Consider the following 12,135-nt stretch of genomic DNA (forward strand, 5'->3'; position numbering starts at 1 on the left):
ACAGAACAAAAGGAATGGTAGAAAGATGGGGCAAAACACCAACATCAGGGTTGAAGGACAAAATCGAGGGAGACTTGGACAAATAAGGGATATGGGGAGGAATGAGGGGTAGAGGAGGATGCACAGGATGGACAAGATGGATACAGATACAGAAGCAAACTCTCAGGGAGGAAAAACTGGAAATTTGGAAGGAGGTGGGCTTGGGGGTGTTGTGTTGGGGGTTTTTGGGGGAAGAAAAGATCATGGTTTTGGATTGGGGATGATCTGAGATGGTGGTGAACAGCTTCCTTGACGACGTGGAGGGAAGAATGAGATTGAATAGGATGTGGAAGTTGATTGCACAGGTGGGGAAAAAGAGGAACAAATGAGTGGAGGTGAGCAGTGATCCCAGATTTTGGGAGTGTCCCCAGAAGGGGTTAATGGTGGACCATGTGCACTTTGCAGAAACCCGTGGAGGGAAAAAGCAAGGAAAGAGCAGATGGTGCAAGACCATAAAGGCGGCTGTGGAAGACAGATAGACTCAGCTACATGGGGTGCCATGACTGTGTCCTCGGGGTGGGGAGAGGTGGTGCCGGCATCTTCATCCTCCAGGAAGTGTTCATGACGAAGGTTCAGAAAGTCACATGCGTGTAATGCATTGCTGTAAAAATCGTCTCTGAGGAGCAAGGATGTGAAATAAGAACGTCGAATGGATGAAAGCTGCCAATGGAGAGACAAAAGACCAAAGCCACATAAAAGGAGGAGGAGGAGGAGATTAGGACCACACTCTGTGCAGAGCATTGATGTTGCTTAAGCAGTCTCCTTGGCGATTGGACACAATCCTGGACGGGTCACAACTCCGACACAGTATACCAGCAAGCTGGCACTCATTTTGCCAACATCAGAAGGATGACAGGTCGAGTTAACCCCACCTGGTATTAATTCAACAGCAAGTGGGATTTGAATTCAGTATTGTTACGTCTGAGGGGAGGGGTATGCATTCAAAGGGTAATTTGGATGTTTAATTAGGTATGCCATGCTGTTCGAGTTGTACCAGGATCTCGATGTAATAAGTAGCAATTCAGTGGTGATAAGTTGTCTAGTAAATGTCCATTTCTTTAAGGGGGAAATGATGATTGTCACTTAATTAGATAGGGAGACGGGTTAGGGTAAGTGTGTATGCGTATCCCCTTTTAGTATTCCCTGTAGACTTGCCGTGACGTAACACGACAGTGCTGCGGATGGCTCCACCCCTTGATCACGATTGGCGGAAGGCGACGGCAGAGGGCCAATAATAGGGCTCGATTGGAAGTGACGAGGACTCGAGTATAAAAAGGTTCTGTTCGGGAAAAGAAGAAGAGGAAGAGTCATAAAAAAAAGAAAGCGTCTGGTCGAGGCTGTTGGGCTCAGAGCGTGCTCTCTCGTTACACTGGTTCGTTCCTCGATTCGTCGTGTCTCGCGGCCTTGCTGTGCCTCGTGCCTCACCTCGGTTGGCTCTGGAGTTCTAGCTCGGAGTACGGGACCGAACGGCGGGTAGACCTGCCTCCTTCTCCTGCTCGCATATTGGCGCCAGAACTGGCTCCCTGGCGGCTGTGAGCGGACTTGGGCCTACAGCAGGAGGTCGACAGCACCACGGTGGCTGGTTGGAGTTCACAGGCCGGAAACCACGGCTCTGCGCGGAAGGGCTGACGGAACCTCGGCACCACCGTGTCTCCTGCCCCTGACGAGCGCAACGCCAGCTCGTCCGGCACCAATTCAGTGACTGTTACGTCGACACCACGGGCAAGCCTGACCACGAGCTACGGTGTGTGTGTTTGTTTGCGTGCGTGCGTGCGTGCGTGTGTGTGTGTGTGCGTGTGCGTGTGCGTGTGTGTGTGTGTGTGTGTGTGTGGTGTGTGTGTGTGTGTGCGTGCGTGCGTGCGTGCGCGCGTGCGTGTGTGTGTGTACCTGGCACCTTAGAGGGTTTGAGATTTGTGTATCCATTGGAATTGTTTGTGTTTTCCCCATGCCCGAACCCACACCACCATCCCGTCGAATCGCCCCGGATCCCTCCTCTTGTCGAGTCTTATTATTATTTCTGGTTAGAGAAATAAACATTATTAACTCAGTGAAAAGCGTCTCGAGCCACCTTCCTCGTCCCGTTTGCTGGAGAGCGATTAAAACCGCCATCTTTGGGTTATAAAAAATAAACCGCCTCCATCGTTTCGGCTCATTCTACGTTGGAGGGACTGTTCAAGTCCCGTGGACGTCACATTGGTGTCAGGGTGTCGGATGTTCGAACCCCTCTAAATTATATTTGGAATCGGGAGAATATACCAGGATTAAAATTTCGCCACGAATTGGAATATAAAATTACTGCGGGAAAATTTTGGCGGGAGTTTTCAAATTAAATTTAATTGGCGGCAAACGGGACTTCTGCACCATGGCGGATGTGCAGATGTTTGAGGAGGAAGGCCACGTGTCGGGCAGCGAGTCGGGGGGAGAAGGGAGAGACGGGGGTAGGATCGGAACCTCCCCCATTCCGAGCGTGGACCGTGCTTCATCGCCCGTAATGGAGCCGGCAGCGCCGGAAACCGGCGCGATGTCGATCCAGACAATGTTGGAAAGTTTAATGACTGCAATTACAGCACAGGGGGCAGAAATGACAGATCAATTGGGGGTAATGGGGGAGCAGTTGGGTGCACGGATTGATTTAATGAGGGATGAATTGGGGGAAAAGATGGAGAAAATGAAAACTGAGATGCAGGAGTGTGTGGATGTGTGTGGGGAAATACAGAGTAAATTCGAGGATAGATTGGAGGAAACAAAAGTAGAAATTACATTGGAGGGGTAAAATATACGGAAAAAATTGGTAGATAAAGTTGATGCAACGAACATTCGGGTTGATAAAGTGGATGAAGGCCTGGAACGTCATCGTGCCTGTGTGGATGCTCATATGCAGCTGCAAGTGGAAGAGTGGGGAGAGTTGAGGAAGCAAGGGATGAATTTGGCGGAGAAGGTAAAAGGATTGGAGGCTCGTTTGGACTAACAAGATAAAATTATGAGCCAAGATGAAGACTTGGATAAAGGCCTGGTAGAGCCATCTTTTGTAAGTAGAGTGTCCGGGTTGGTTGAGGAGCAGCTACAAACTCGCGACGGAGCCTTGGAGGAGGTGCGGGCCCAGAAGATCCTGCGGGAAGAGGTGAATCGGTCCATTCAACGTTTGGAACAGGAGGCAAAATTGACCCATGAGACCCTCACCACAAAACATCTTTGGCCACAAGGGGCTCCGAAATTGGATACGCAGTCACAAGGGTGTTTTATCCCTGGGCTGGATTCGGACAAGGGAGAAACTGGGAAGCGGGCCACCAGGAAAGTGATCCCCCTGGTAAATTTTGACGGGTCAGGGAGCCTTGAAGCTTTTCTGACGCAATTTGAGTGTATTTCCCGACTAAACGGGTGGAATGAGCGGGAACGTACAAGGAATTTGGTTGCAACGTTGCGGGGACCAGCCGCAGATGTGTTAAACGTGATCGCGGAGGGGATGATGACCAGCTCCCACATTTGCGAGGCGTTGAGCCGTCGGTTTGGTTTCGCAGAAAACTGTGATCTGGTGCGGGCCCAGCTCCAGCACCGCAGATTAAAGTCGGGCGAGACAGTGCAGGAGCTGGCACAGGACATTTACCAATCAGTTAGGATCGCGTATCGGGACCTAACAGTGGAGGCATGGGACAGACTGGCACTAGAGAAATTTTTAGCTGCTTTTCCGGACCCTGAGGTCCGAGCGCTGGTGGAATTACAGGATCTACCCACCGTTCACCGAGTGCGCGGCCAGGCTGGCCTCGTGGAGTCGGCCGGGTCAGGTGCCCGAAAGGCCATCGGTGACGATCCGACAGGCAGAGATTCGGGATCAGGGAGGGGGGCTGGAAGAAATTGGCATTACCCAAATGTTTCAGGAAATTTGCCAGAAACTGTCAAGTTTGATAAGGGGTAATTCGGCAGTCGGTGCGCCACAGCGGCGAGGTCCAGCCCAGCCAATAGAGCAATTCGATTATGGCCAAGGGGGTCCGGAACCGGAAGAGACTTTACACCAATACTCACGGGGGGCCTTTTATGGGGAGTTGTTTCCGGTGCGGGCGAATAGGACACGTGCAACGATATTGCCGGTACCCGGCAATGGAGAGACCCTCCAATAGACTTTTAGACTCGGAGAGGATGAATCCTCCTGCTGAACCGCCAGGTCTATCCAAGGTGCGCTTACCTAGATTGAGTCCGGCGATCACTGTCGGGGGTCGGGGAGACTAGATCGGGCTGAGCATATAGGGCCATGCTCGGCTGCTGAGATTGTGGCGAAGTGCCCTCCTTTGGTGAAAATAGTGAATTGTGGGAAAATTGGCATGGGTTTGTAAGTTCTGCTGGGTTTTAGAGTGACAATAGGGACAGCGGGTAATTGGTAACAAAGCGGGCACGAGTGGCTGTCCAATGGCTGGTGCGTGGATTGGGTGAGGAGAAGTGCTGTGTGAGTTGTTTCAAGTTAAGAAGTGAATTGTATGGTGCACACATTGATTTTTTTATTGGACATGGTGTGGTAACAGGGAAGGTCATGGTCGGTGAAGTGTTAGAAATGCAGGTGTCGCATGTAAGGCCGATGGGGTGGGGGGAGTCATGTGGGTTTTGTGGGTGGGGATGATGTGCTTGTCCGCAGGGATTGCTGAGGCTCACGGTGAGCGGGAATTGCGACCCCCTTCAAGGAGATTCACCCCTGGTGGCTGATGGTGACAGTGTCTGGAGGCAATTGGGAGAGGGTCTGGTTGGGTGACCAAGGCGGGTAGGACCTTGGCAACCCAGGAAGACCAGAGGAGCCAGTGAGACCCCTTCCAGTTTGTTGTACGGTGTTAGAGCTGATGGCTACTAGGGGTGTGGGAATCATAGGGAGCGGGGTGGAGAAACGTCCGGGTTGGACTAAAGCTTACCTGTGGGCATGGTTGCACCTGAGATGCCCCCATCATCTTGTGGTAACCCACCCCACGGCCATGACGGGATTCAGCCTGCATCATTAAAATGGGGACCATGACCGAGAAATGTGATGATGACCATGGTGTGAGTGTTGTAAAGATGTGTGAGTCCCACTCGATCCCGCACAACTTGACATATGCAGCAAGGGCATGATGTCCGCATAATTTTGGGGTGAAGCAAATTTGAAAATTGGCTCCCCAGGTAACGCTGGGTCTATTATCATCCACTGGGGTACGCGGTCGCGTGTAAATATCCCGTGAATAGTGTCGTTAATGCTTAGAGTAGGAATGTAAAGTATGAGTGTTGTGTTTTTGTGGAACCTTTTTCCCCTCCCCAGATCACTGGAAGAGTGCTGGGCAAGAGCGATGATCCAGAGGATGGAGTGCAACTTCGCTCAGTGCCCTCATGTGATTAAATAATTAAAAAAAAAGATGAATGATTGTTTAGGTGAGGATAAGGCCATAAGGGGGTAGTACATTAAGCAGGATAGGTAAGTTAGCTGCGGCTCGCTGCCCATTGCCCCTCCTACTTTATTTCGTTAGGTTAAATAGGTGTGAGTCAGTAAGTGTTAAGGCTGGTACGGTAGCGCCTGTGATATACCTTGCAGGAGCTGCGGTACCAGAGGAGGGGGCAGTGTTACGTCTGAGGAGAAGGGTATGCATTCAAAGGGTAATTAGAATGTTTAATTAGGTATGCCATGCTGTTCGAGTTTTACCATGATCTCGATGTAATAAGTAGCAATTCAGTGGTGATAAGTTGTCCAGTAAATGTCAATTTCTTCAAGGGGGAAATGATAATTGTCACGTAATTAGATAGGGAGACGGGTTAGGGTAAGTGTGTATGCGTATCCCCTTTTAGTATTCCCTGTTGGCTTGCCGTGACAGGACAGTGCTGCGGATGGCTCCGCCCCTTGATCACGATTGGCGGAAGGCGACGGCAGAGGGCCAATAACAGGGCTCGATTGGAAGTGACAAGGACTCGAGTATAAAAAGGTTCTGTTCGGGAAAAGAAGAGGAGGAAGAATCATAAAAAAAGAAAGCGTCTGGTCGAGGCTGTTTGTTTCGGAGCGTGCTCTCTCGTTGCGCTGGTTCGTTCCTGGATTCATCGTGTCTCGTCGCCTTGCTGTGCCTCGTGCCTCACCTCGGTTGGCTCTGGAGTTCTGCTGGCTTGGAGTACGGGACCGAACGGCGGGTGGACCCTGCCTCCTCCTCCTGCTCGCATCTTGGCGCTAGAACTGGCTCCCTGGTGGCTGTGAGCGGACTTGGGCCTACACCAGGAGGTCGACACCACCAGGAACAGCACCACAGTGGCTGGTTGGAGCTCACAGGCCGGAAACTGCGGCTCTGCGCAGAAGGGCTAACGGAACCTCGGCACCACCGTGTCTCCTGCCCCTGACGAGCGCAACGCCAGCTCGTCCGGCACCAATCCAGTGACTGTTACGTCGACTCCCCGGGCAAGCCTGACCACGAGCTACTGTGTGTGTGTGTGTGTGTGTGTGTGTGTGTGTGTGTGTGTGTGTGTGTGTGTGTTTGTGTGTGTGTGTGTGTGTGTGTGTGTGTGTGGGTGGGTGTGTGTGTGTGTGTGTGTGTGTGTGTGTGTGTGTGTGTGTGTGTGTGTGTGTGTGTGTGTGTGTTTGTTTGTTTGTTTGTTTACGTTTACCTGGCGCCTTAGAGGGTTTGAGATTTGTATATCCATTGGAATTGTTTGTGTTCCCCCACGCCCGAACCCACACCACCTCCCGTCGAATCGCCCCGGATCCCTCCTCTTGCCGAGTCTTATCATTCTGTTTAGAGAAATAAATATTATTAACTCAGTGAAAAGCGACTCGTGCCACCTTCCTCGTCCCGTTTGCTGGAGAGCGATTAAAACCGCCATCTTTGGGTTATAAAAAAATAAACCACCTCCATCGTTTCGGTTCATTCTACGTTGGAGGGACTGTTCAAGTCCCGTGGACGTCACAGTATCCTAGAATCCCAAGCCCACCACCCGAACCATTAAGCCAACATCAGGCATATAAAAGGGAAGGTTTTAAAACTACAGAATATGTTTTCGAGGGAAAAGCTACACCATGCAGTACACTTTAACACACATATCCCTCGTCCCTATCTCCTTCATCTACACCTCCTGTATGGTGGACAGGTTAATTATTTATGAGTCTTCAAAAAATGCAGGTCAAGTCTGCACGACCGACACTTGTACTCAATCCCTCAGTATTAGACTCTTGAAGGACCTTCATGAATACAACCTGCTGTCGGTGATACTGGTTAGGTCTGTCAATGTACCAACATACAAAGCCTCATACCCATGATTTATTGAACCCCAAATATAATTAAAGAAAGTACCCAAAGATGGCAAACTCCTAATAGGGTCCATATAAACTCATTCCACATTTGATCTGAAATTTATAACCGATAAAGATGGTGATCTTTCTTATTCCCTGTAGATACCTGGACGAAAACCAATTCACCATGGTTCCAGCAGAGCTATCAAACTACAAATATCTTTCCCTTATGTGAGTACAACATTGCTCGTTCGGAATTTGTTTATGCAACTGCTCGATGGAAAGCGTTGGTTAATCGCAGTTGCAATGTTGCATCATATCAGAAGAACAAACCCAATTAACGGATGCTTGTGCATTCGGTTCAGCATACAGTGACTGACACAGATCGTCATAATTACTGTGTCCACCGCACTGATAAATGCATTGGACATACCACCTTCATTGACCCATTCGTCACATATCAAGCGTGTACTTTGATATTGCAATTACAAATATGGAGTTATTAACGCCAAACCATGCGCGTGGATATTTCGATTTGACACTTTGGAAGCTCCTCCGGCAGGGGCTAATTGAAGACCTCAAAGTTGAACGCTCTTTGTTTTTATTTTTCAAGTGAAATGTGCATGATTCTGCCTGCGGTTATCATCGGGGATTTATGACTCATTTAATTTCCTTTTGTGCACACAGCGACCTCAGCAATAACAGGATAAGCGGCATCGCCAATTTCACCTTCAAGAACATGTCTCAGCTCACCAAATTGTATGTTTATGGCCTCATCGGCTTTACATCACAGTGTCGACGTGTTACGTCATTTCCCCCAGCCTACGTTTAACATGTACTTGTATTGAATGTAGATTTGTGTAACGATTTGTTGTTTAGCAGAAAATAAATAACGGTACCAGCGGAAAAGTTTAATTCTGGTTCTCCGTACCTGCATGTCACAGTGAAAACAAAAGGGTATTTTTTTTTTAAAGGAGTATTAAGATGAGTGTGGAATTTACGTACTGGACCGATACCGTTGTAACTTCCCAAATCCTCCCCAATCTCTGCTTCCAATTCCAAGGATTCTCAGTTACAACCGCCTACGATGCATCCCTCTGCGTGCATTCAGCGGATTGAAAAATCTCCGTCTCTTGTAAGTGTCTCTCCAATAACTGCATGACCCACCATATGCCATGGATGTTTGTTTTTGTTTTTTTAAAGGTTTTGAGGCAGTATCTTGTTTGACTCTTGATAGCGTGATAAAAAAATATATATATACACAAATTGGAAAATAAAACAATCACACAATCCCACCTCTCCCCCGGTCACCTTCCCCTCTTTATGTTCCATCCCACTCTGGCGAGATGCTTTGAGAGGCTGTACCGACAGTTCGCCAGATTCGGTCTGGTCTGGTTGGCTACCTGGATTCCCTTTATACTTCCCTCTTCACACCTGGGGAAAAAGGGACACAAATAAATCTGGATTTACATAGAACAGCAAGGAGTGGGTTGGATGATGAACATTCTTGACAAAGTGGGCCTTGCGTCAGCTGAATTGGTGAAAGCCCTGATGACTCAACAGCAGAATAGTCAGAAGGAATACTGAGGCTCACCATCTGCTGATGGTGGGAGAGCACGGGGGAGGACTTGTAGGGAAGAAAACAATGAGGTGAGAGAGAGAGAGAGCTGAGTAGTCGGGAGAGGGGCATGAGAGTGAAAAAAGAGGAGCAAGAGAAGGTATATGGGAGTCACGTGAGGGATGGTCAAATTTTCCACCATTTTCACATCTATTATTGTTCATAGCCATTTGTGAATAGACTTTCTCAACCAGGTATCTATGGTTCTGTGCGACGATGAATGTCTTGTGCAGCAGACATTGATAATTACCTTTAATGAAGATGCAGACATGAATAGCATACCTGTTATATATTTACTTATTGTGCAGGTCTTTGCATGGAAACGATATATCTACCATTGCTGAGGGAGTGTTTAGTGACCTTACAGCACTGTCGCACCTGTGAGTATCTCTCGGCTTTCTCCCATCCCTTACCAACACACAATGAGCACCAGCAAGCCTGGTGTTGACTTAGCGGTTAGGGTGAGGCTTTGCTGGATTGAGATCTTAGGGCCCTGAGTTTGAGCCCCGTTTAAACGTTGAATTAACATCAGGTGGGGTTGACTCAGCCTGTCATCCTTCTGAAGTTGGTGAAATGAGTACCAGTGTACTGGTAATAGGGGCATTGCATCAGTGGCACAACTGTGCCCTCAGCCAATGATGCCACCCACAGCCTTGTGCTGAATATGAAGGAGGAGGAGGATGAGCACCCGCTTGCATTGATCTGTCAAACGTGTTGGAGTAATGGATCAAATGGATCACGTTTTCATCAACTGCATGATGCTCCCAATGATGTTGACTCCATCGTATTGACTGTTTAATTGTGTTTTTTAAATGTTTTTCTTCTCTGTAACCAGTGCTCTTGGCTCAAACCCACTGTACTGTGACTGCTCATTACGCTGGCTCTCTAACTGGGTCAAAGTGGGATACAAAGAGCCAGGAATTGCTCGCTGCCAGGGCCCTGGGGAATTGGCAGACAAACTGCTGCTCACCACACCCTCCAGCAAGTTTGAGTGCAGTGGTGAGTGAGGAACACATCATCTTATAAGCCTGCACAATGATGAAATTCAGCAAAACCTCAACCCATTGAAGAACATAGCTAACTGTCGTGGAAAGCAAGGACCAGTTGAGGTTTCAGGCGTTAACCCGTCGTCTCAGCAAAAGAACACCGGGACAATGTGGGGACGAAGGGCCATAGCTTGAGGGTAAAGATGACGAGAGTTAGAGCAGTTTTAAGGCAAGTCTTTCAGTCAAAGAGTGGTTAATACGTGCAATGGTCTCCCAGGAAAGGTGTGGCAGCAGAGGGGGTGGATAGGTTTAAATGGCATTGGGATGGGTATCGAGATGCATTGGAGATAGAGGGGTTTGGGGATATTGACGTGTGAGGATGGGTAATGATACTGGGGTTGGTTAGCGCAGGCGTGATGAGCCGAATGGCCTCGCCCTGCATCAAAGTTCCTTATGTGTTATTTTTGCTCCAACGAAGGGTTAGCACAACTTCTCCCTGTTTCCCATGGCTGTTAGCATCCATCAGTCAATGTCCTGTCGATTTCATACATAGTTCTACCTGTCCGCAAATGCAGATCAAGACTAGCCTGAAGCAGCAGGACTAGTTCTGCATTGTAAATTAAAGACCATAAGCTATAGGTCTGAAAAAAATTGAGAAGAAAATGAGTAAATAGAACTTGATGGGATCACATCGGATTAAGACTGCAATGCCAGCAAATCACCCTGCACACTGGAGCATGCCATACTTTAGAAGTGATGATAAGTTGTCTGTCGTTATAGTTACCAACATTCATGACTTCCACAGGCCCTGCGGAAACGAGTGTCCAGGCGAAGTGTTATCCCTGCTTATCAAACCCCTGTCGAAACAATGGATTGTGCAGTCCTGATCCTGTGGAGTACTTCCGCTGCTCATGTTCGGAGGGTTTTAAGGTAAGCCTCAAGAAACATCGAAAAAATTCCCAAACGTTGCCGCTTATTATCTTTGTGTGTGAATGATAAACGGTGATTCAACGTCTTTCGATCCTTGTTCCAATCCTGCAAGACTCAATGAAACAATATTGTAGTATGATGCAGATATGTTAACAAACATGCCTCTGGGGTAACCTTGATCTTAATACTCTTGTAAAAAAAAGAAATATATATATATATATATATATATATATATATATATATATGTATACATACATACATACATACATACATACACAATAGCTGAATGCTCCCAGCATTGCCTGGGTTCTTTATGAATGAATTTAATCTTCTATACATAGGTCTGACGTGAGCCCAGTATCAGTTCTCTATTGGGCCATGGCAGTCATAGCCTAAGGGGGTTGGTGAGGGGGAAAAAAACACCTCTGAAACAAAAAATGTCGGAACGGGCCCCAGGAAGGTTATAGGCGAGACCCTTGGCTGGGGTGGGGGGGGGGGTAAGATGGTAGTTTATATTTAATGGGATTTTACGGCCGCGATCACTGATGAAATTGATTATGATGGCCGCGGCTGTAAAATCCCTTTAAATATAAACTACCGTCTACCCCCCCCGCCCCCCCCGGCCAAGGGGGCACGCCACCTCGCCTATAACCTTCCCGGAGCCCGTCCCGACATTTTTGGTTTCAGAGGTTTCCTCCTATCTTTCACCATTGAGGAGATTAGCACGTGCAGACAAACAAACAAACAAGCAGTCATAGACTGGTACTTACGAAATCGTCAACTTGACCTCTGACCTTGTCTAATAAAAGCTGTCTCTAGAGAAGGTAGCGACGCAAACCAGAAGTTTCTACGATGATTCTGTACCAAACCATCAAAAATCGAATGTTTTGGATGTTTGACCTCACTGAGACCTTGACCTTTGACCGATTTTGACCAAAATCTAATCAGCGCTAGCCATCACCCTCCTGAATCACGTGGTGTAATTTGACATTGGCAGCTTCTTCCGTTCTTGAGTTATCGTGCCTACAAACAAACACACAAACGGAGGACGGAACTCATCAATATACTTACGAAATCTTCAGATTTCGTAAGTAACAAACACACAAACAAGCAGTCATAGACTGGTACTTACGAAATCGTCAACGTAAGTAACAAACAAAAACTTCAAATTATATATTATATGTAAATATATATTTATTTTATTGTTATTATTTATTTATTTATTTGTTTATTTATAGTTGTGGTTCTGGCAGTTAAGTTAATCCCCCAACCCAATTTGTGGTGATGGGTGGTCAACGCCGCCAGCCCGGATAGCCGAGTGGTTCTTCTTTGGAGGCGGACACGTT

General features: G+C 47.9%; 1 protein-coding gene across 5 annotated transcripts in view; it reads left to right on the forward strand.

Annotated features, from left to right (window-relative positions):
* Positions 1-12,135, forward strand: part of LOC147015913 (slit homolog 2 protein-like) — a 628,660-nt gene that overhangs the window by 480,769 nt on the left and 135,756 nt on the right. For all 5 annotated transcript variants that reach the window (XM_085848522.1, XM_085848524.1, XM_085848523.1 and 2 more), the window contains 6 exons: positions 7,418-7,486; positions 7,943-8,014; positions 8,319-8,390; positions 9,182-9,253; positions 9,709-9,872; positions 10,665-10,789. In XM_085848522.1, the coding sequence (XP_085704648.1) occupies positions 7,418-7,486; positions 7,943-8,014; positions 8,319-8,390; positions 9,182-9,253; positions 9,709-9,872; positions 10,665-10,789 (574 nt within the window). The remainder of the gene's footprint in view (positions 1-7,417; positions 7,487-7,942; positions 8,015-8,318; positions 8,391-9,181; positions 9,254-9,708; positions 9,873-10,664; positions 10,790-12,135) is intronic.

The sequence above is a fragment of the Eptatretus burgeri genome, chromosome 12 (genome assembly GCF_056783735.1).
Source record: "Eptatretus burgeri isolate ZD-2024b chromosome 12, Ebu_testis_v1, whole genome shotgun sequence".
NCBI lineage: Eukaryota > Metazoa > Chordata > Myxini > Myxiniformes > Myxinidae > Eptatretus > Eptatretus burgeri.